The sequence below is a fragment of the Castor canadensis genome, chromosome 9, assembly GCF_047511655.1.
Source record: "Castor canadensis chromosome 9, mCasCan1.hap1v2, whole genome shotgun sequence".
Lineage (NCBI taxonomy): Eukaryota > Metazoa > Chordata > Mammalia > Rodentia > Castoridae > Castor > Castor canadensis.
Genome location: NC_133394.1, coordinates 14,563,047 through 14,586,478, shown reverse-complemented (window position 1 = coordinate 14,586,478; position 23,432 = coordinate 14,563,047). Strand labels below are relative to the sequence as shown.

The window sequence follows — 23,432 nt, the reverse complement described above, 5'->3', positions numbered from 1 at the left end:
TCCTCATCCTTCAATCAGCAATTGTTTTAAACCACACCAGGAGTTCCCAAATCAGGGGTTGTTTGGAGTAGGGAAAGAGGGAAGAGGAAGACCAATATAGTGTTCCACACAATTGTTTGGTGTCCATTCAACCACAGCACCCAGATATATTTGTTATTCCCGGGGACAGCATAAAACTGTTCAGTGAACCAAGCATTAATAAATGATACAAACCCTCTCAGCAGGAGCCACACAAACCTGGTGGCTTCTCTCCTTGGTGATGTCTCACTCAAACTTGACTCTGATTTTAGAGAAAGGCTCCCCCAAAGCCACTTGTAAGCAAGAGGCAGGAGGGATTTTTTCCCAGACACAGTTTAGCAACTGGAACTTGAATGAGTTTATAAACTCTGGGTTTTGCTCTAATCTAAATGACTGCCACAGTTGGATTGGACAGTTTTTCCTCTCCTGTATAGACATTGATGCCAAGGCTCCAGAAAGGGAGAAAATGCTGAAAATGTAAAGCTTAACCGCATAGGAATTGCAGCAGGGTGGCTGTGACAGGAAGGTTTTCACCTAATTGGCATATGGATAATCTTTAGAATTTCTCCCCCACTCAACTGAGATTCCCACTCCTTGTGTGGAAGTGCAACTGTTAAGATTCCTCACTCTATTTTCTATCTAGGTGACTGAATCAGCAGCTGAGCTTATGACTTCATGGCCCCTTTTTATAGCTCAGACTGAAACTGTATGCCTTTGTAGAACATTTTCACCAAGTGTTTTGAGTGGTGTATGGATGGTGAGTAGCAGAGAAGGGATAAAGAATGTTTTACTTATATGTCCGTGTATGCAACAGTGTAGTCAACAGAGTAGAGCAAATTAAATCAAAAGATGTTACTTGAGCCTTAAGTTAAATAACCTTGTAGGAAGAAATAGCTGTTGGTATTTCTTTAATTCTTTTAGCACTCAGTATACTGACATACAGGTAAAAGAAAATGACTGAAAACTTAAATGTGAAAAATTCTTTACAATTCAACACATAATTTTATACATCTTAATCACATGTCAGTGAAAAAATCACAACTACAATGAAAACATGAGAACTTATATCACAAAAAGAACCAAAGACAATTTTCATAAAAAGCATGTCCAATTATGAAATGAGCTGCTTGGCGTCTTCACATCCTTCTCTTCTGTGTACTTATGTACAACACTGGAAAAACAAAAATAAATACATTTTTAAACAACTGCTTGTAAGTGTCTTAGTAGCGAGTTTTAAAAGCATATTGATTTTGGACTGACACCTCTGTACATTTAAAAGGAATTCTCATAGTATGTAAATAATTCTGGAACCACTGTAGGACTAGTTTTATGTATCTAGACCTGAATTTGATGTCTTACATGACTGCACCTGATCTTCCTATGTATCTTGCTTACTTTACAAATAGTGGTATGGAATTAAGATAAAAGTAAAAGTGCCCAGAATCTAAAGTTGCTCTATGATCAGCTGCATAATAATTATGCTTTTAGGAAAGTACATCAGTAAATCTAGCAGGCTCAATTTCAGAGTAAGAATAAATAGCATGTTTTCATCCAGCTCCTCAATATAAACCCTAACCTTACTATTTACTTTTTAAATTTCAACAGGTCAGCAAAAGAGTTTGAGTTCCCTGTTAGTGTCAATGTTTAGTGCTACCCAAAGTTTTACTTAACTAGTACTATAATGCCCACCGAACTGAACTCAGCAGGTGAGTGGTAGGTAAGAAAAAGAGAGATTGAGTGCTTGGCTCAGTGCTCAAGCTTCCGCAGGCACACCCTCTCTCGCGCTCACATGCACTGACAGGATTTGTTCAAAGTGAACTATAACACATCTCGGTCCAAGAACCCAGCACAGACTCATCAAAGAAGCTGAGATCCTCTTATTCAACTATGATGTATTTGGCATATTGTAAGAACCTTTATAAATGCCACAATGCACCCCTACCCAGCAAAACAATGGGAAAAAAAAAGAGCAAAATTCAAACTTGGGAGCCTAACATGCACTGATTGCAGCATGGGAAAGCTTATATGACAGGAGTCATGAGAATACAAGTCAAACCACACCTGGGGAAACTGCACAGTCCTAGGTGTGGTGTGCATGTGAAAGACTGACCCTCATCTGCCATGGACAGTGGCTATCAGCTACTGTGAGGTGAGGAGTGATTATAACATTTTTTAGTAAAAGGAGGAAGTCAAAAACACAAAATATGGAGAAGAAATTCTATTAAAAAGCAAGCAAAAGATATATATAAGTTAGGATACCTAATTCATAGCAAAGAGAACAACCGTTAAGGATGCTGAAGATCCTCTTAATCAAAAGTAAAGAAATCAATACAAAATTTGAACTCAAGAATCCCAAAGCTCCATTTGAATGGGAAGAGACCAAAAAATAAGAATAAGTCAAGGGATAATTTCTATAATTTCATGTCTTCCCCTCCTAGCCAAAAATTTAAATGCCAGGTTTGAGTGGTGCATGCATATAATCCCAGCACTTGGGAGACTGAGGTAGGAATATTGTGAGCTTGAGGCCAGGTTGGGCTATATAATGAAATCTTGCCTCAAAATAAATAAATAAATGGGATTTTTGTTGACAATTTTGAAGTGACATGACTTAGAAATAACCGCAATAAGCATAGCAATGTATTAGGTATTAAAAAGCTGCTTAACCTCAAAACTGTATTTCTTATTTTGCCTTTTTTGCTAAGTTAGAGGTACACAGTTACACAAGAAGTATCTGAATACTTAACAGAAAAAGGACAAACAGGAAAAGCTAAGGGCCCAATTATGTAAACTAAATATCCCCAATATAGAAGCGGGAAAACAGCATTCACTCTAATAGCTCCAATTTCTGGACTCTTGAGAATGTATGTTGGAGGAATAAAACAAATGATACCTCAGAGAACAGGGTCCCAGGCCAGTTTATCAATGTCCCTCAGCTCCTCATCAGTGAAAGGAGCAAAGAGAATTTCTAGTTCCAAAATACCATGAAAAAAACCAATTGGCCACAGTGAAGATTCAAGATACAAGCATATAGCACCAACGAAAACAAACATAACTAAAACAGAATTTTTTTTTCTGGTGGTGCTGAGTTGAACTCAGGACTTTGCGCTTCTCCGGCAGCACTTTAACACTTGAGCCATGTGGTCAAACCTTAAAACTGAACTTTTAAGTGATCTGGAAAGTCGTCTGGTGTTCCTGATGATAAACAAAGGCCTATTTTGAACAGATACCACCATAGAGTGAAGAAACTTTACCATTGTTCCCTCGGATAAATGCATCCCCGTACTTATTCTTCAGCTGGCCATTTACGTACTCTTCTGTCTGCTCCAGGGCGATATTCATGTAGCCATCCAGACAAGCCAGGACCCCTGGAGCAAGATTTAATCAAAAAGAAGAAATTACAGGGATAACTTAGAACTGAGAATCTCTTTCATCATTAGCCCTCAGATGTATAATAATAATAATAAAACACTGTAAACAAAACTCAATGGACTTAAGCACAAGTGGGGTCTTCACTCTGCCAGTCTGAATGAAGGCTAAGAAGCAAATAGCATACAAGCAGTCATGCACCCACTAATACCGCATGGGCAACACTGGCCTTCCCTCTGGTATGCGTGATCACTCCAGCAACTTTGAAAACCTTCACAAGACTAGAATATTCCCACTAAAATGCCATTCTCTGGACACTAACAACAGGAGTGGGCATTTCTGCATGGACAAATGAGCCTCGATTCCAGTGGCATTTCTTTAGTCACTAAGTGAAATTCAGATCTGGCAGATTTATCTCACTCTTTCACAACATCTACCGCAGCAGATGAATGTACTCCAGGGTTAAGAGGAAGTCTCTGCGATCTGTTAAAATAATAGGAGAGGAGACAGCAGGTGCTCCTGAAAGAACATCTCCAAGCTGTGACTCACAGTCAAGAGCAGCTTGAGAATACAGGGCAACATATTGCATTATAACACATCCCATTCTGTTCTGTTACAGTTACAATGTTTCCAAATCAAAACTAATAGAGATAAATGGCTAAAAACATTCCAGGGAGCTTTCAAGGAAATGGTGTGAGTGAATCATTTTAATTGTGTTAAGATGGTATAAATTTCAGAAAATCTGACCAGATTTTTTTTTTCCAAAAAATGAAAATCTGTAAGCCTCTAACTTTCAGCCTTTAATTTAAAGTGGTATTTTCTCAGGGAAAAAAAAGTAAAAATACATACTAGATTCAATTTGATTAGCCAAGTCAATAGTTTCATTTAGAGTCTTAGCTTCATTAGCATGCTCTCCACTCCCTGCTTCTGCCCCATTGTCCTCTAAACAAAAACGTTTCTTTTCAAAACTGTGGGTATGTAATGAGAGCACAAGACATTAACCCAACGGAACTGTGCGAGAAGCTGTAAACTTTTAAAGGACCAGAACATACTGTAAACTATCAAGAACAATTATCTCCCAGCAAAGGAAAGCTTAACATACAACTTTACTGTCAGTTTTTCTGCTGTATGATCTTATGTCTAAACCACAATGGTAAACTAGCAAGAGACTTCTACATGATATGCAAACATGTATGAAAATTGGTCCAAAGGGTTATTTCAAAATGCCATGTTCACTACTAATCAAAATATCTAGTGTCAAAGCAAAAGTCTAAAAACAACACCGACCAACCAACTTACTCAGGAGGCCAATGTTATAACTGTCTCCCTTCTCCAAGAGACAGACTACTATAAATAACCAAAAACAAGAATTTTCTTCAAGTTAAAGTAGCACAGAAAGCTATTCTTTACTCTTTTAATTATTTAACTACAAAATAAGTTCATTCTTGTAGTAGGCTCCCTCAAAACATTTTGTTTTAATAGCATAGAGTCATTCGTCAAAAGAAAAATGTGACAGTTACTACCCATGCAAAAAAGAAACTATAAATAAAAATTTAAAAATGAGATTGCACTTATTGCCAATTAGATTGCAAAAGATAAACAAAAGCTAGTAAGAGTTGCTGAGATCATGGAGGATAAATCTGGGATCTAATACAAGGCCACTCGGCATATGCAGAAATCCTAGCCCAGGGAGTTCATCCTACAGAGACAGCTGGGCAAGTGCTCAAGATGATGTGTCAAAAAAGTAGTTGTTTATAATAGCAAAACTTGGTAAACATCTAAGTATACATCAATAAGAAATGGGTTAAAAATAAAACTATGGTATTGCCACACAAGAACCCTTACGCAGCTATTAAAATCTCTATATTGTCACAGAAATGAATGTATTACTTAGTGCAATTAAAAAAAAATCAGGTGGCCTGTACAGCTGATTCCATTTAATCAGGTTTATATAGAAAGGGTCAGAATTAGAAAGGTGGATGGATTACACCCAGATAGTAGAATAGGGGGAATTTGCTTTCTTCCATGTACTTTCCACTATTTGCTTTTAAATTTCTAAAAATAAACATGTATTACCTTTATAAACAGAAACATTTTCCTTAAAGATTGTAGACCAAAAAAAAGCTAAGCTAGGGGCTGGGATGTAGCTCGGTGGTACAGCGCTTGCCTAGCATGCCTGAGGCCCTGGGTTCGATCCCAGCACCAAAAAAGAAAAGACAAAAAAAAAAAAAACCTCTCCCCAAAAGCTAAGCTAGCTGATTATTTCAAAAAAGTGGGCACTGAGAAGAAATTGACTGTAATAGGTCTCCACCCCAAGAAATTGTCAGATACACCGAAATCCCTGGAAGTCTAGGATCCTCCTCCTTACAGCTCATCCAAACTTCTGGACAAGAAGCAGTACACAGAACGGCGACTTTATAAATAGTTCCACTATAAAAATCAAATTAAACTGGTAATGTTATTAATGTCAGCAAACTACAACAGTAAAACACAGTGACTTTCTTCCTTTTGGTTTGTTTTGCATTATAAAGATCAAATCCAGGGCTTTGTACATGCTATGCAAGCCCTCTACCACTGAGCTACAATGAATGGTTTCTTACCAAGGCATCTGAGTCAAATTTGGCTTACCCTCCCTTCCTAGGGGGGATAATCAAGAGATCTCAATGGACTTACGGGATGATAAAATGAAAATGTATTAAAGTGGGTAACACACACTGGGGAGGTGGTAAGCACTCAGTAACATTTGTTTGCATGTGTAGAAAGAAGAAAAACATCAAGAGATTAGTATCACTAATTATTTAGAAAAGAGACCAAGAAAAGGCTATAAAACTTTACTAGTGCATCAGTTTTCTATAGCTGTGAAATATTCTACGTAATTTAACATATCTTAATCATGGAAGATTTGGGATTTACTAACCTTAAAAAAATGGAATTTGATACCATTTCTCTCTGACACTCACATGTTTTATGAGTGGGAAAGTTGTACTGTAAAGTGATACTGTCTAAAGGGTGGCTTGCCAATCTCGAACACTTCTATAAAAACAAATGCTGCCATACTATGGTGTTCTGATATTCAGTACCTCATGCCTGTGATCCTAGTGTATTACCAGGGAACTTAGGTATACGTGATCTCAAAACAGAGGCAGGAGAAAGAATTCACAGAAATAGTACCAGAAGTCAGAAGGTCATGCTCTGTCAGAATTATCTCTCTAAAAGGAACCATCACAGAGATAGACATTAAACACTATTGATAATCAACACTTTTTTTGGTCTACTGGGTACATTTAAGAGTTAATAAACATCAGTAAATCACACTTACTTATTTAGTTATACCACTGAGGATGAAACATGAGAATATTACCTCGATAATCCACTCCAGAATTTAATTTCACCACAACTGGCCGTCCAATGATTTGCTTTAAGAAGTCACTGGGGGTTTGCTTTCGCAGACTCATTTCAACAATCCTGATCAAAAATATGAAAGGGAGCAATAAACATAAAGACAAAAGTTAATCACTCAACAACAACAACAAAAGTAACCTTGTAACATATTTATAGGAAATCCAGTATCATATCAAAGGACCGTGAACAAAGACTCTGTATGGTTATTCCACCACTGAATGACAGGTAACATGCCACCAGACACAGATGACATGAAGCAGATACTAACCAAGCTACCAAGTTAAGCATTTTAATATATTATCTCATGTAGTCCCCACAACAGCCTCATGGCATAACCTCACTAGAGCTCTGTCTTCATCACTTGCCACTACTGCGTCACACACAGGTAGGACACTCATGACAGCCACTACTACCTTCACTACTTAATGAACACTTATTTTATGGTGACAACTGTATTAACATCTATTAGCTATTAACCATCACATCAAATCTTTACAGGAACTCTGGGGAGAAGTTCTTAATATTCCCAGTTTGCTGATGAAAATAAAAGAAGAGAAAACCAAAATGTGATGGAATGCTGAAGCACAAATTAAGGCTCATTTGCAGTTCACATTAAGTAGAGTAGGCACATTTCTGAACAGCTGATGTCTAAATTCTATAAAATAATATAATCATAACTGAAAGCTAAGAATTGAGTCTACGACATGCCAGCACTTTTCTAAGCACTTTACATATGAACCCGCTGAAACCTCACTATCCACTGAGGTACTGTCTCCATCTTCATTTTCCTGATACACAGGAAGGAAAGCCCTGGGCTCAAAGCTGCATAGCTCATAAGCAGACAACCAGCTACGTTCATAATCACAGCCTTAACCAGCTTTCTCCAAGTTGCTAATGCTTACTCAGCTATGACTGTAGCAGACATGTTCTAAATAGCAAAGAAAAAAAGATCTTAAAACTCAAATATAATAGGAGTTTGAAACAGATAGGTAACATTACACACCCAAATTAACAGCATGAAACATAAAACTGGCACTGCTCCTTTCAAAATTCATCTTGCTATACAACAGCGATCTCTAAAATATTTCAGTAAATAAATGAAAACACTCATCACTCAAGCAGAGTTAAGTGACTCTGGAAATTAGATTTTTTGTTTCAGTGACATTTATTCACTTTTATTTGATAGGCATGTATCACTGAGGCTTAAAATTAGCACAGAAGGCTGGAGGTGTGTCTCAAGTGGTACCATGTCAGCGTAGCAAACACTAAGCCCTGAGTTCAAACCACAGTTCAACAAAAGTAAATAAAAGCAGAGATACAATATTTTAAGGACTTGCCCCAAGATATCAAGTTGGTTTTTTATTTGTTTTCAAATCAAAGTATCATTTGATTTGAAAGTATCATTCCACATTCTTCTATAAATAGCATTACTTATTTCACTCCAAGTATATCCACCCTATGGTCTGAATTCATGTTTAGGATCATTGTTGGAAGATATTCTCAGGTCAATTCATTAGCAGTTTGGATAAGCTGGAATGTAGATTACTGTTTTTCATTTGTTCAACAAATGTGTGCATGTACACACTGTGTAAGGAAATTTAGAACATGTCATACACAGAAGTTTTGCCTTGGGAACTCAGAATCTAGAAGAATTTAAAAACTTATTTAAGTGGCATGAGTAAATAGAAGGGATAATGTAAGGAAAACAATTTTCTTTAACTCACAAAAAGTTAATATTGGAAATTAAATGCAACACAAATTTCAGAAATCATCATTTGGACCATCCACAAGTTGCTCCCCCCACAAGGCTTGAAAGATTTTTAAAAAAAAACTGACGGGTTATTTTCTCAGCAAATGTTAATTTAACTTTTCCACTGAACTACCAGCTCATTTCTTTTCACTCCAGTCTCAATAGATAACTAAAATTACAATTACATTCATGCAAGATTCAGACCACACAGCAGTTTTATTTACCGTTTTGAGCGTAAAGAGAAAAATGACAAAGTAGATACTGTAACAGATTCAGTACTTTTAATGAGTTTAGTAAAAACAAACAAATCTTCTCATTCATCTGTAAACTACCTTATTTATGTCCTGCACATGTGCTATTTTGTGAACACTTGTAGAGACTGCAACTCAGGCAGCCTACTGAACTCATCACACATGCCCAGTCCTTGCACCCCATTCCCTTCGTGTACAAAATGGAGATGAGACTAGCTGTCTACTCCGCATTAGCAAAACCACCAAAAGGCACTGTGATGTGAAAACCTATTTCAGAATGGTAACTATAGCAATTAGCTACTTTAATTATTAATTTCACCTCATTCCTGAGTATTTACAGTATTTCAAATAAAAAACATTTGAAAAGCAACAATTAGAAGGCTTAAAAGTTAACAATTAAAAAAACACAAACCCAGACTATCAGTTAGCCTGGAATAAATACTGATAGTAAAGATATTATAACTTTGTGCACCTTTTCAAAAGCACAGACATGTTCTAAACATGCCAAAGATCACACCTGCATCAAGTGTCATCTTTATTCCAATTAACATCAGTCTCTTCCTGAAGCCAGTCAACACTTCCAATTTTCATGAAATACCTACGAAGTGTCTGATACACAGGCTGGGAATGTAACACCTAAGACATGGTCTTGGGCCTGGGAGCTTACACTCCAAAGGGGTAAAACACACAGAAATGGAGAATTTCACAAAGGCACATGTATGTGGGTAGAATCATGGTGAATGGTGGAGAGAAGACTCTTAGGCCAGGCATGGCAGATGGAAGGAGCACTTCTGGAAAGGAGACATCTGAGCCACATTTGAAGGATCCACCAGTTGAAAAGAGGTGTTAGCCAAGGTAATGGACAACATGTTTGAGTTTGAAGGTAAAATCTCCACAGGCAAAGGAGAGAGACAGCCATGGAAGGGCACAGCGCCACATTCATTCCTGGGGAGCACAGGTTTGAACCTCGGGGTCAGTTTCCCAAATTAGTCATTTGGGTCACTTGGAGATTCTGTTCAGCAGTTCTGGGGTAGGTCCAGGAATCGGTTTGCACAATCCTAGGGCACTGCAATGCACTGGCAAGTTGGGGAAATACCATTCCCAAGAACAGGGAGTGGGGGAAGGCTTCAAGCCAGAACTTAACTTTCTGCTTTAGGTGGCAGAGTGGAGACAGGCCACCTCCACTTAGTGCTAGCATCATACAGTTTGGCATTTGGTTCTATTTGATACAACCTGTCACTATCATTCTCACTTTCTCTCTCTCCTTCCTTCTCTCTCTCCTCCCTCAAAAGACTGTAAGTCCCATGAAAGAGAGGACTAATAACAAATTTCTCATTTGTTCTCTAGGATATCTACAATCTGCTAGAGCTCTAGAAAAAGATATTTTTAAAGTTATTTAGAAAGAACATAGTTGCCTCAAGTGCATCTTATCCATCACTTGAGGAGTGCCACAACTTTTACATTAGTCTTCATTAGGCTTCTTGGTATTCCCTGTTACTTAATGACTTGCCCATAAATCCATTTTGTATGAGTAAATTGGTCTTGACACCACAATTTTTCCCATCACTTGGCTCAAGTAATTTTAAGTTTTCATCTTTTAAATTGGGTAAGGCAGAAGGAATGGTTCTAACAATCAGAATGTCTCTAAAGCAAGAGATAAAACTCTTGAACTATAAACACATGAGGAAAAAGACCTCCTTTTGCAGGGTCACCTTGGTAAAACTTCCTTCAAAATGAAAGCATAATCATCCTCTGTGACTCCCATCCCTCCCCTGATTCCTACTCAGGCTTGCATAAATGGCTGTTAAGTCAATTGCAGTGTATTCTCTGTCAGAAGCTACTGAGAGATCTAGTATTAGAATATCTGCAAACAGAAAAAAACAAAAAACAAAAAACCCCACAAAACCAGAGGTTTCCTTGTTTTTTAGTAAAACAACTGGTGGGGGGAGGTTTTATTCACCCAAGGATGTGCCAGGCCATGTTGGGTTCATGTGCAATTCACATTGACTTCAGGGGGAAGGCAGGGGCAAGGCTTGGCCCCAAAGCCTCAGCCGTTTCAAACGTACACACACTTGGACTTTTTGAATGTCAGGGTTCCTGTTAAATCCTAGGAACGGCCTTGGAGACAGTGAGAGACCTGTTCAGGAGCAGTGGCACTGGGAGAAAATACCTAGTGACATAATACTGTAAGTTAGCCTGAAAAGAAATATATCTGATGTGACTGTGGGTTGTGCTACCCAAGAGAAGACATGAAAATCCTTATGTCTTAGCGTTGTTTACCTGTAAATGCTTACCGACTCCTACAGTGTTTACAGTTTAGAGTCAAAAAATGGAAAAGCAAAAATCTGCAAGGGAACATTACAACCAGGACGTCGCACACTGAGAAGAAATAGCTCCCTCAGGAACAATGAAGTGCCTTGGTGTCTTTTGAAGGCTTTATACTTCCCCTCCCTACAAAGGCCAAGGGAATCCACACAGAGCACCTCTTTCCAGTCACTGCCCTTCTCAGACTACTTTGCATTTCTCAATTTGCCAACCAGTCTCCCACAGTGGGTGTAAGCTGCTCAGAGACAGAGAAAACTTACTTATCTGGTATCCCCACTAAGCAAAGCTCAAGTCTGTAGAAGAGACATTCAAGGTCCGTGCCAAGCAAAATTCCTGTCCCATCTTCACCCCATGGATCCAACTATGAGTATGGTGACTGGCACAGTAACATGCATGTACTCCAACAACTACTAATCTTGTAGTACCTCCATACTGAGTAACAGAAAGAGAAGAGAAAATAGAAACATTTTTGTGTTGTTCTGATAAGCAGCAGTTAGCCATGAGTGATGGGAACATGCAAAGTGACCTAAAAATGGAGGATTCTTCAAGGTCTGGAGCCCCTGAGGGGGTAAAAATGTTAGGTAGCAGGCAAACGTTAAATGGTGACCATGGAAGGGAAAGATCACAAGGTCTCTGAGAGAGAACTTTGTAATTAAACTTTCCAACTCACAGGTGGCAAGCCTGATAAGATCAAAATAGCCCACCAAGGTCATGGACTGTCACAAAATGCCTTTGAGTCTCCCACCTACCTAAAGATTAAGAAAGACTTAACTAACAGAACCCAGTCCCATAAACCATACCTTAGAGGTCAGGTGGACCCAATAATCATTTGTACGTTGTAATCTTGTAAATTTTGCAGCCTCTTGACTCAGTTGCTTACCCCTGATCTCAGCCTTGTAGGCTGCACCTAGGGACAGAAATTTCTCATGGGCAATTGCAATAAATACTCAAACCTCAAAGGCTAATATTACCTTTCTCAGTCTAGAGACAATCAGCCTTCAGTCTACCGAAAGTGTGCTCCTTTCCTCATGAACTTTACTATCACTTTCAGTACATTTCATGTCTTGCCTGAATTATTCTCTTGCCAGAGTAAGAATGAAGATACCTGTGCTGACCTCAGGTTCAAGAAAGTGAAGCACCCAAGTCTACTGAGATGCTTGTTAAATGCAGATTCTGGAAGCCTACTTAGGCAAAAGGCACTGTCATTTACATTTTATAAAGTTCCCCAGATAATTCCTATAAGTAAGTGGTTCTCAACCATGGGTGATTTTTGTGCTCCACACTCAGAGACATTTGGAAATGTTTAGAGACAGTCTGGATTGTCAGGTGGGTGTGGTACTGGTATCTAGTGGACAGAGGCCAGGGATACTGTTAAACATTCTATAACACACAGTACAGTTCCCTAGAACAAAGGATTATCTGACCCAAAATGTCAACTGAGGTTCAAAAACTTTGCTTATTGCAAAGCCCAAAACAAAAACAAGGTTTCACACCTGCGGATTCAAACCACAGATCAGAAATACTTCAAAAAAATTCTAATTACACCTACCACGGTTCTATCTGTACTGAACATGTACAGATTTTTTTGGTCATTATTCCCTAAACAATCCTGTATATAATTATTTACAGTATTTACACTCTATGAAGTATTACAGGTTATCTAGAGACAACTTGTGGTATATGGGAGGATGTGTGTAGGTTATATAAAAACACTATACCTTCTGTATAAAAAACCTGAGTGTTTGTGCATTTTGGTATTGGGGAATGGGGTCTTAGAACCAATCTCACTGATACTGAAGGACAACTGTATAACTTATTCCAGCACAAAGAAAATCTGAAAACAAATGTCAAAAATTGGAAGGGGTTGCCATTCTAAACAATGGATTTCTATCCTGGACATGAAAAAATTACTTTCCTTTTTTCTGTGTTACTGATCCCTCAGACGATTAAAATCTATTAGTATAATTCAAATAGGAGGGAATAAGCCAGGTATTACAAACATCTTAAATTCTTGAATCTTGTAGGCCACAGTTCAGTGAGAGAACACCTGATGCAGCAGATAAGGGTACTCACTTGGGAGGCAGGAAACCTGAGTTCTAATCCCAGCTCTGCTACTTAATGAGCTGTGTGACTTGGGTAACTCTCTCATGGCCCCAGGTTCCTCACCTGCAAAAACAAGATGACCACTGAAGTCTCTCCTGCTTTGCATTGTTTGTTTGTGCAGTAACGCCACTGACACGCTCACTCTCACACATACCTCTGAAGATTCTGCACAAAATTCAAGCAGGCAGAATTGCCAGGCACCATCAAAAACAGTGATGATGCTGGTCGTTTTGGGATGCATGGCTGTAATCTCAGCATTCAAGAGGCAGGAGGATCATGAGTTCTAGGCCAGCCTAGGCTACATATCAAGACCATCTCAACAGAACAAAACAGTAATAATAGTAGTAACTCCAAAGAGAGGCCCTGATTTGCTAGTTGACGTGTTAAAAATGTATAGCTACCACAGTTTTGGTGAGACAGGCACAGTCATACATGAGTGATAGAAATGACTAAAACTTAGCAAAGTGCATGAAGGCCCTAAAAGGACCTTAATTAGGACGTATCATCTACAGTAGTCCTCTCACTGCTGAGAACTGGTCAAGGAAATAATCTGAAACCCAGGGAGGAGAAAGCTTCTCACAGTATTATCTAGGATGATGAAACGAAGCAAAAACTCAAAAAACAACCCAAACATGCCGCACGGTCGGGGAAACGGCTGAATAACTTATGGAACTTTCACATGGATGACACAAGGCAGCCAATCAGGAGAAGTTCTCAAGTGGAAGAAGAAAACCAGGTTTACTGTGAGGTGGTGAAAATGGAGCCCTGGGCTAAGGGAGAAACTGGACGTGCCAGCTGCGTGCACATACAGGAGAAAACGGCCTGCCGGAGGACGGCTTCACTAAGTTTTCCGCAGGGATGGGGGCGCCCCGCATCAGGGGACCCTGGAGAGGGGGTCGCGCCCCGACCCCGGCCCCGGCCCCGGCGGTGCGCGCGGGCCCAGCGCTCGCTTCCCGGGGCTCGGGTCCGCTTTCCCGCCGGCCCCCGGGTTAGCATCGGGGTTCCAGGGTGAACGGCTGCCCGGGAAGCCGACGCCGGCGGGCGGGTGGGGAGTCGGGGGGGCGGAGACCGGAGGGGCGCCTCCCACCAGGCCTCCCGGCCGCCGCAGCCGGGGCTGCGAGCTGAGCGCGGTGCGACGCGGCGCTCCGCTGGACCGAGGCCAGCGCGGCCTCCCGGGGCTCCACCCCGCTCCCGCCAGGCCCTATCCTCGCCCGGCCGCTGCAGGCACAGGGATTCCCTGGACGCCGTGCAGCGTCACGGAACACTGGGGCCTCGAACCCGCGGCTTCCCGCGGCCCCGACCTCGGCCCGCGCGGCCGTGGCGCTCACCTCGCGGCCGAGGATCCAAAAGCCCCGCTCCAGGCGCCCGCGAGCCCGGCCTCCACGTACTTCGGCAGCGAAAACCGACCCTGCGCAGGCAGCGGCCGCCTTCCGCTCAGCCAATCAGCGCCTCTCTCGCTACGGCAGCCCGCGAGGACCCGAAAGGCTGGACCGCGAGGCCGTGCGCGCATCCGAGAACCCGGGTTGGTCTAGCGGCAAACTGGCGCCTTCGGGTTAAAGTAGAAAACGTCGGCGCTCTCTCTCTCTCTCTCTCTCTCTCTCTCTCTCTCTCTCTCTCTCTCTCTCTCTCTCTCTCTCTCTCTCTCTCTCTCTCTCTCTCTCTGTCTCTCTCTGTCTCTGTCTCTCTCTCTCTCTCTCTCTCTCCCCTCTCTCTCTCTCTCTCTCTCTCTCTCTCTCTCTCTCTCTCTCTCTCTCTCTCAAGTTGTAATGGCATAAATTGTGTTGCACTACAAACTATAATTCTAATTGGAAATGGTGTACAAATATCATTTAAGTGCTGCTGTGGGAGCTTGGTTTGCAAGTTTGCGTAAGTTCTCAATCTTTTTGCTATGAACGGAAAGGAAGAGAAAGAGAAAACTCTTCAACCAAGACTTGATTCCTTTTTTCCCTATACACATGTCTTCCTCAGCTTAAAGTTCTTATTTTAATTCTATTTATGACATAACACTATAAAAATGTGATAATATTTTCAAGCAACAGATCTTTAACCCTGTAAGTGTTTCTAGGATCTAAGATGCAGAATTGTTTCCTAAGACAAAAAGTAGGCTCCCTCTCCTGTGACTTTTAGCTAAAGGCAAAAGAAATAAACCTTTGATATCCTAGACAGAACAACTGGGTGTGATTTGGTAAAGAAGAAAGACTTTCTTCTATCCTTCTATAAAAGCTTGGTTTGGGTAAAGACCAAATAGTTACAGATTTATTGAGAAGGCTGTATTTGAAGTTCCTGCAATATAAAATATTATATAAATTTAAAAACTTAAAGCACCATTTAAATCAAATAGCTAGCTGCAAAGAACACTTAGGACATATAATGCTGCCTTAAGCCTTTCTTTATAAAAGACATCAAATTGCACCCTAATTCTTTAAAAAATTTGGTTCATAACTACTTTTACTTTGCCACAGAGCCATGATGGAGCCATTGATCCGGGCCTGCTGGGCAGGAAGTAGTAGTTTTCAGGCCGGTTTATCCGCAGAGCAGCTGCTATTTTTTCCAAGGCCCACAGCTCTGGAAGGGCCCAACTCCACAAAGACTTGAGCACCCTAGAATTGATCTTTACTGACTCACAAGGCAACTTGCCATATCTCACATGTGTTTAGTTCCATAGACAGATAGACAGTATCTATTATTATACAAAGAAAACACACACAACCCTTTTCCTAATTCAAAAACTACTCTTCAAATCCGTGAGCATAACCTTAACTTATTAAAGAGCCTTAAAGTCATAAAGGCAATTTGTCAAAGTTTAGTTTAGCTTACTTAGGTTGGTTGTTACAGTCAGTAAATCTATATTGACACAACGTCACACAAAGATCATGGTTTAGAGTTCACTCTTGATGTGGTACAGGTTTGTGAATTTTGACAAATGTATTACATGTATCCACAATTATAGGGGCATGCAGAATAGTTTCACAGCCTGAAAAATCCTGTTCTCCATTTATTCATCTCTTCCTCTCTCCTCACCCATGACAACCACTGATCTTTTTATTGTCTCCAGGGTTTTGCCTTTTCCAGAATGTCATCTACTTGGAATCATATTGTATATAGCCTTTGCAGACTGGCTTCTTTCACTTAGCAATATGCACTTCAAATCCCCATGCCTTTGCATGGCATGATAACTCCTTTTATGTGCTGAATGAGATTTCATGTGCATGGACCACTTTGTTCATTCATTACTTAAGGACATCTTGGTTGCTTCCAAATTTTGGCAGTTATGAAAAAAGCTGCGATGCATATCCATGGGCAGGGTTTTATACAGGATTAAGTTTTCAGACTTATTTGGGCAAGTATCAAGGGGTGTGATTGTTGGATTGCATGGTAAGAATATGTTGAGGTTTGTAAGAAAGTGCTGAGCTGTCTTCCAGTGTGGTTTCTAAACGTTTTGCACACTCATCAACAGTGAACGAGTGATCTGACGGCTCCACATCCTCACCAGCATTTCATGTGTCCAGTGTTTTAGATTTTGGCCATTCTAATAGGTGTATAGAGGAATCTGATTGTCTTAACTTACAATTCCCTAATAACATATGATACAGAGTTATCTTTGCATCTGCTTGTTTTCCGCTTGCATTTTTTCTTTGGTGATGTGTCTGTTTAAGTCTTTGGCCCATTTTTTAATCAGTTTCTTCTTTTTATTGTAGAATTTTAAGTTATTTTCGTTGGCTTATTTATTTATTTATTTAAATTACCATGTTATTGTTGTAGTGGGGGTACATTGTGATATTTATGAAGTTCCTCCAATGTATCATAGCTGAATTCACCTCCGCCACCATTCTCTTTTATCCTTCCTCCCCCATTCCTGGAATAGTTTCAACAGGTCTCATCTTTCCACTTTCATACATGAATACATAATATTCCCACCATATTCACCCTCCTACAACAATTCCTACATCTGCCTCACTCCCACAGGTACCAGCCCCACAGACAGGACCTACCTGTCTTTGTTTTTGAAAAAAAAAAGTTCTTTTTATATGTTGGATAATAGTCCTTTATCAGATATGTCTTTGCAAGTATTTTCTCCCATTCTGTAACTTGTCTTCTCATTCTCTTAAAGGTATTTCTCTTAAAATAGACAAATGCTCACATAAAAATACTAAGGCAAACTCTTGCCATTTCATTGTTTGATCTGTACTTATACAGTTCTTTGTATGTATGCCTTTGAATAGCCAGTCCTTCAATATTGCATGTTCATAAGAGATGGTATCATGTCTGACTTATTTTATAAAATATTCAGCAGCCCTGTGTACATGTGGGTGATTGGATGGTTGTGATGATAAATGCAAACATTGAATTGGATTGGCCAGCACTCTCCAAAGCAGATTTTAACACCTAACATCAGTGTTAAGCTTCTAAGAACAGTGGCTGGTCTTATTTAAGCAAGCATTTGCTGGTCTGAAATGCCAGCATGAACCCAGCCCTTTCCTAGATCTTCAGGCTGGAAAAAAAAAAAAAAGCACCTATGCCATGGTGCTCTAGTTTTGGGTACTTGGACCTGCAGTTATCTACTGTTCATCGTGGGAACAGTATTTGTTAACAGAAGTGGAAAGAAAAACACTCTGTAGCTATTGAATATCCTCTGAGAAGTAATATAAGATTATTGATGGATGGACACATGTCTCAGGAAAGGCAGTATGTCTTTAATTTTTACAAAGGGTTGTATTCTACATCATGGATACTTGGTTTCAGATACAATCTTTGACATATTTGTATGAATGTTCAGACTTCATCGGCCATCATTTTGGTATGACTTGAATTTCAGAAAAGATGGGCTTCTGTCTGAATCCCTGTGAGCAAAGACTTCCAGATGCTGTGATGTTTTATGCTCCACAAGGAACTCCAGAAAACCTCTCTCAGCTGTAAAGTTCAGTGAAATCGTTGTGAAGCTGCCCTTGTATTTTAATCAAAATGAACTTGAAAGGTGAACATCATAAGTGGGAGAAATTATTTATAATTTGGTAATAAAAGTTTATGTGTAACACTCCAAATTTCATACATCTGCTGTGTGCTTGCCCTGAGATATAAGACAATTGAAGTTGCCTTTACATTTGGCCTTATATGAAAGATCATAAATTAGAATGATAGCATTCGTCCTCTTTCCTAGCTCACTATATTTCCATATTAACATCTTCACCTCAAACATAAATGGTTACCCAGCTACAAAGAAAAGAGTTGCATTGGCCTTTATGAATTATCGTTTATGTTGGAAGTCTATGGTACCTGAGCTGCTCTTCAGCCTGCAGTGGGACATGAAGCTAATTCTACCACAGTGACACTAATTAAAACTGTATGTCCAATTTAAATAAAGTACAGTATATAAAAATTTAGAAATATTTCAGATATCAGCAAATGGTTGCCATGGTATGCAATTCTTTTAACTCTTAAAAATGAATTTTTATATCTTCAGGATATAAGTAAGATACCTACTAGACTACCTCCAACCAAATTTATTTAAAATAAACTTGCTTTCAGTTTTCAAAGTGTTTCTTTTTAATGTGTTTTTAACTGACAATGTAAAAATTTGGGGTTATTTTCACTGCAGAAAAAAAACCCCACACAACTCATTTTATTATGACATATAATCACTAAATCCATTCCAAAATATTGACGAATTGGACCAGTACTTTATGTTTACACTTCCAAAAAATGTTTATGGCAAAATAAACAGATGTCCTTAATTTTCCAGTGTGGAATATTAAATCCATATGCTTTTTTGGTGTAGGTTTCTCTCACCAGCCCATTGGAGTAGTAAAAATACAGCATATTATAAACTGTTAGAGTTAGGTTCAAGAACAACTTTAGAATCTCAGGCCTTCATCCAGACAGAATGCAAAAAATTAAGAACAAATGTTACTTTTCAGTAACTTTTACCATTCAAATCATTTTTCCTGTTCTGGACTGGTAAACATAATGTAGCTGAAAATTATCAATATGGCAGGCAGTGTGAATTATTGTAATGAGGCTGCTATAACAAAATATTTTAGAGTGGATAAAAATATAAAAATATTTATTTTAAAAAGTAGGAATGTATTGCTTACCGTTTTGGAAGCTAAGATATCCAAAGTCAAGACACTTTCTAGAAGGTCATCCACACTTAGAGGACGATCAGCTGTCTCATAAGGACAACATTGTTCTCTTTTCATATCTGTTACCAGAGGAATTGGAAACCATGTGAGGTCATGCACATCTGTAGTCCCAGTACTTGGTCTGTCAGCCTAGGCAACATAGTGAAACCCATCTCAAAAAATAAACAAAAACAAAAATTGGGGAACTAACCACCATCTTTATGAATTATAGTTAGAAGTAACAATAATACCCTCTTACCTTAAGAATCTTCCTATAGAAAATCAAATAAGAAGAATCTCAACTGCCTTCTGTTGGGACAAGAAGCAAGGCCTCCTGATTTGAGCTGAGGAACTGAAGCAGTTTGCAGAGGATTCAATATGTAGAAGGGGTGACAACTACAGCTTCTAATTTAGTAAGGGATCAGGATGGATGCTACAATTGCTGGATGCACTTTCATCACAGGGTGCAGGTGAGGGGCTAAGCAATTGACCGAAGCATTTGCTAGATAACACCATTTCCAAATGGCAACACATGCCCTTTTTTTTTTTTAACTTTTACATATTTTCTTAATGCATGGAGAAGAAAAAGGTGCTCCAGAATATAAATAGATGAATAAGTGACTAAGTGAACAAATCCTCAAATGATCCCAGGATAAGATTCCCTGAGTACCACAGATTTAATAAATATTAAATGAAATACGAAGGAAAATGATGTCACTCAATGCGAGCTCTACAGGAATCAGAACCCAGGCACTTCTTGAACTTTATCCTCCCCTCCCCAATCACACAATTGATTAATAAATATTTTCCAACAGTGATTAAGTGCCTGAAACTCACCATTACAGCCCAAATATGACTTTTTGCATCGGTTCCTATTCAGGGCTAGCAAAAATCTTAAACTCTTCAATGAAATTGAGCTTTCATTTTTCTAACTAGACAAAGGACGTGCCAGTGCTACCTGCAGCATAGAAGATATCGATTACACATCAAGGAAAACTAGAGTTATATAGATACCACCCACCCTCAAAATAACTCAAAGAGCCTCTTTTAGTGTAATTTATCATGAGGATGATTGTCTAGTGCACTTACGAACATTCAAAAATCAAGGGAAAAAGATTCTGAAGGAAGTCTATTGTGAAGAAAATTGATTGCTCTTTCAAAATAGAAACGATGATAGCTGTGTTTCCTTGGGGGATATATAGGTATTTTAAAGGATAATATTTTGTTAGTCTGTAGCTTGAGCATAGGAAGCCTTGGTGAAACTTTGCAAGGCCTCATTCCATCTTTGAAGTTCCTTCATTCCTAAACCACTGGCAATTTTCCATTGACCCAAGAATGCTTGCCTAACTTTGATATAATTCGACTAAGTGCGAAGCCCTGAATTTTCAAACAGTTCTTGCAAAAAGTGCCACATAGAAAAGAGTGAAAATTTTGCCTGGGCAGAGATTATTTTCATCCTTTGACTATTTGCAAGATAGTCAATAATGGTGAATATTCCACATGCAACAGGGATCTGCAAGGATTGATAAGACTGGCCATCATTAAGTAAGCTGCTATAGTTCTCTCATTCTCAGTCTGAGGGGAACACAGCAAGTGACATATGTCACTGAACAAGACACACTAGATGCAGATTTTCTACAGAGAAAGAATGTGGGGAAAGGGAAAAAGCAAGCCTCATGGATGGTGCCACCAGCCTTCCATGGAGGTATGAGTGCTGACCAACAGGAATGAGCCCTTTGAAAACAGCAGTTGTGTTAGTCAGTTCCCACCACTGTGACAAAATACCTGAGATACTCAACTTAAAAGGAGGAAAGAGGTTGCAGGCCTTTGTTTGCTTACCATATCACTTATGCCTGTGGTGAAGCAGAATATCATGGTGAGGAGCATGAGGTAGAGCAAAGGTGCTCATCTCATGGAAGTCAGGAAGTTGGGGGGACATGGGAGTCCCACTATTCCCTTCAAGGGCACTCCCCCAGAGACCTCACTTTCTGCCATAAGGCACACCTCCTGAAGGTTCCACCACCTCTCAACAGTGCTGTGAGCTAAGAATCAAGCATTCAACACACGAGCCTTTACAAAAACATTTAAGATCACAACTATAAAGCTCTCTTTGGTGTCTTCCCAAGGTTTCCTTGCCAAGGTGCTCCTTCCTCCTCCTTCTACTATCTCCTGATCATGCTGGAATTATCACCAAGGCATCTCTCCTAGGGGTATACCCATCCAACCAAGCCTTGGCTCTGAGCTCTGAACATCTATCTACCCTACTTGTGTTCCCTCAGTATAAGTCATGTGTTCTCTATCCCTTCCCTAGTTTACAAATTCCTTTTTCATAAGGGAATAACAATATACCCAATATAGTCTTTCCATGTGTATATTAATAAGATGGAGTTTCCTAATAAGCTTAGATCAGCAAATTTCTTATTATGAAATCGCAGGTGTGGAGAGTTAGAGTAGGTACGTATAGATATGATGGCCTTTCCAGGCAAGCAGAGGAGAGGTGTCCATTTGCCCAAAGGTGTAGTGCATCCTTGCTATGGTGGAGGCCTACAAAAAGATTGCATTAGACTGTTCATCTCACCAAATCAAGGAAGAGTGGTTTAAAGAATCAACTGTTTCCCAAATAACTCAATTTAAAAATAGGCAAAGTATTTGAATAGACATTTCTTCAAAGAAGCTAAGTAAATGAACAACAGATACATGAAATTATTATCAACATTGCTAATCACCAGGGAAACTATATGAAATAGCACCTGTTGGAATGACCATTCTTTTCTTTTCCTTTCTTTCTGTCTTTCTTTCTTTCTTTTCGGCAGTACTGGGACTTGGAACTCAGAGCCTCACACTTGTTAGGCAGGTACTCTACCACTTGAGCCACTCTGCCAGCCCAGCATGGCCATTATTTTAAAAAATAATAAATGATGAAGATGTGGAGAAATTGTATCCCCTGTGCACTGATGGTAGGATTATAAAATGGTGCAGCTTCTATAGAAGGAAATGTAGAAGTTTCTCAAAAAAATTAAAAATAGACATAATGTATGATCCAGTAATCCCACTTCTGAGTACTTATTCAAAATGAACTTCGGGTCTCTATAGCACTTTTTTTCTCTCATGTTCTTACTGAAGCATTATTCACAATGGCTAAGATGTGACGTCAACCTAAATGTCTATTACTAGGTAAATGGACAAAAATATAGTATATATATACATTGAAGTGTTATTCAACCTTAAAAAAGAACATTGACCCTTGAGGACATTGTGTTAAATGAAATCATCCAGTCACAGAAAGGCAAATACTGCATGATCTCCCTAATATAAGATATGTAAAGTAGTTAAACCCACAGAAGCTGAAAGTAGAATGGTGGTTGCTAGGGGCTGGAGAAAGAAGCAAATGGAGAGTGGCCATTCACTAGGTATAAAGTTTCAATTGAGCATGGTAAAAAGGTTTTAGAGATCTGAATAGTTAGCATTGCTATGCTGTATACTTGAAACTTGTTAAAAGGGTAGCCCTCAGGTTGTGTGTGTGTGTGTGTGTTGTGTGTGTGTGTTGTGTATGTGTCTGCTTACTACGATAAAAATGATAACACTAATAAAATAGCAGCTGTTTTCAGAAAGGGGGAAGAAAAGGACCTGGGGGTGGCATGTGTTATATTTTACTGAATTTGAATGTTTTACATATTTATAAGCAAAAACTTTTAAGCCATCTTGAAAACTGAAATGCTTCCACCCCTAGCCAGAATGGTGGCAGCTGTTATGAAAGCAAGGGCACCAAAGACTTTTGAGATAAACGTGCCTGTGATTATTTCAAAGGCTAATAATCTAATTAAGCCACAGAGATAGTGCATTATGTTTATTAATACTGTTAGAAACTTATTTATTTCACTTTTTTAGTGCAGATGGTTGACCTCAGGACCTCACGCATGGTAGGCAGGTGCTCTACCACTGAACTACTTATACTCCTAGACTCTGTGAGCATTTTACATCATGTTAGAATGCAGTTACGCTCCTTCCATGGGCTTGGATTTGCAAAGTTCTCCAAAAAGGATTTATGTCTTCTTAGCTCATGTCCCGTCCTGCCTGAGAAACTTGCATTTCAATACT

At 39.4% G+C, this 23,432-nt stretch overlaps 1 protein-coding gene across 3 annotated transcripts; it reads right to left on the bottom strand.

The window, feature by feature from the left end:
- Positions 1-909: 909 nt before the first annotated feature.
- Positions 910-14,699, bottom strand: Lsm6 (LSM6 homolog, U6 small nuclear RNA and mRNA degradation associated). Of its 3 annotated transcripts, XM_074041240.1 has the most exons (6): positions 14,544-14,663; positions 13,186-13,278; positions 11,913-12,019; positions 6,746-6,849; positions 3,270-3,383; positions 910-1,189 (listed from the first exon to the last, which is right to left on the bottom strand). In XM_074041240.1, the coding sequence occupies exons 4-6, from the start codon at positions 6,837-6,839 to the stop codon at positions 1,155-1,157; spliced, it is 243 nt and encodes an 80-aa protein (XP_073897341.1). In that variant the 5' UTR covers positions 6,840-6,849; positions 11,913-12,019; positions 13,186-13,278; positions 14,544-14,663; the 3' UTR covers positions 910-1,154. The 3 variants fall into 3 exon arrangements, with proteins under 3 accessions (XP_073897341.1, XP_020027613.1, XP_020027543.1); XM_020172024.2 differs by lacking the exon at positions 11,913-12,019; XM_020171954.2 differs by lacking the exons at positions 11,913-12,019; positions 13,186-13,278 and having other exon boundaries at positions 14,544-14,699.
- Positions 14,700-23,432: the final 8,733 nt, after the last annotated feature.

Bases quoted from the DNA above. Each gene is read 5' to 3' on its own strand.
- Lsm6 (XM_020171954.2), bottom strand. From the start codon at position 6,839: ATGAGTCTGCGAAAGCAAACCCCCAGTGACTTCTTAAAGCAAATCATT. The intron at 3,384-6,745 runs GTAATATTCTCA...ATCTTGCTCCAG, and splicing joins TTCTGGAGTGGATTATCGAG to GGGTCCTGGCTTGTCTGGAT. The intron at 1,190-3,269 runs GTAAAGTTTCTT...TTGTTTTTCCAG, and splicing joins ATTTATCCGAGGGAACAATG to TGTTGTACATAAGTACACAG.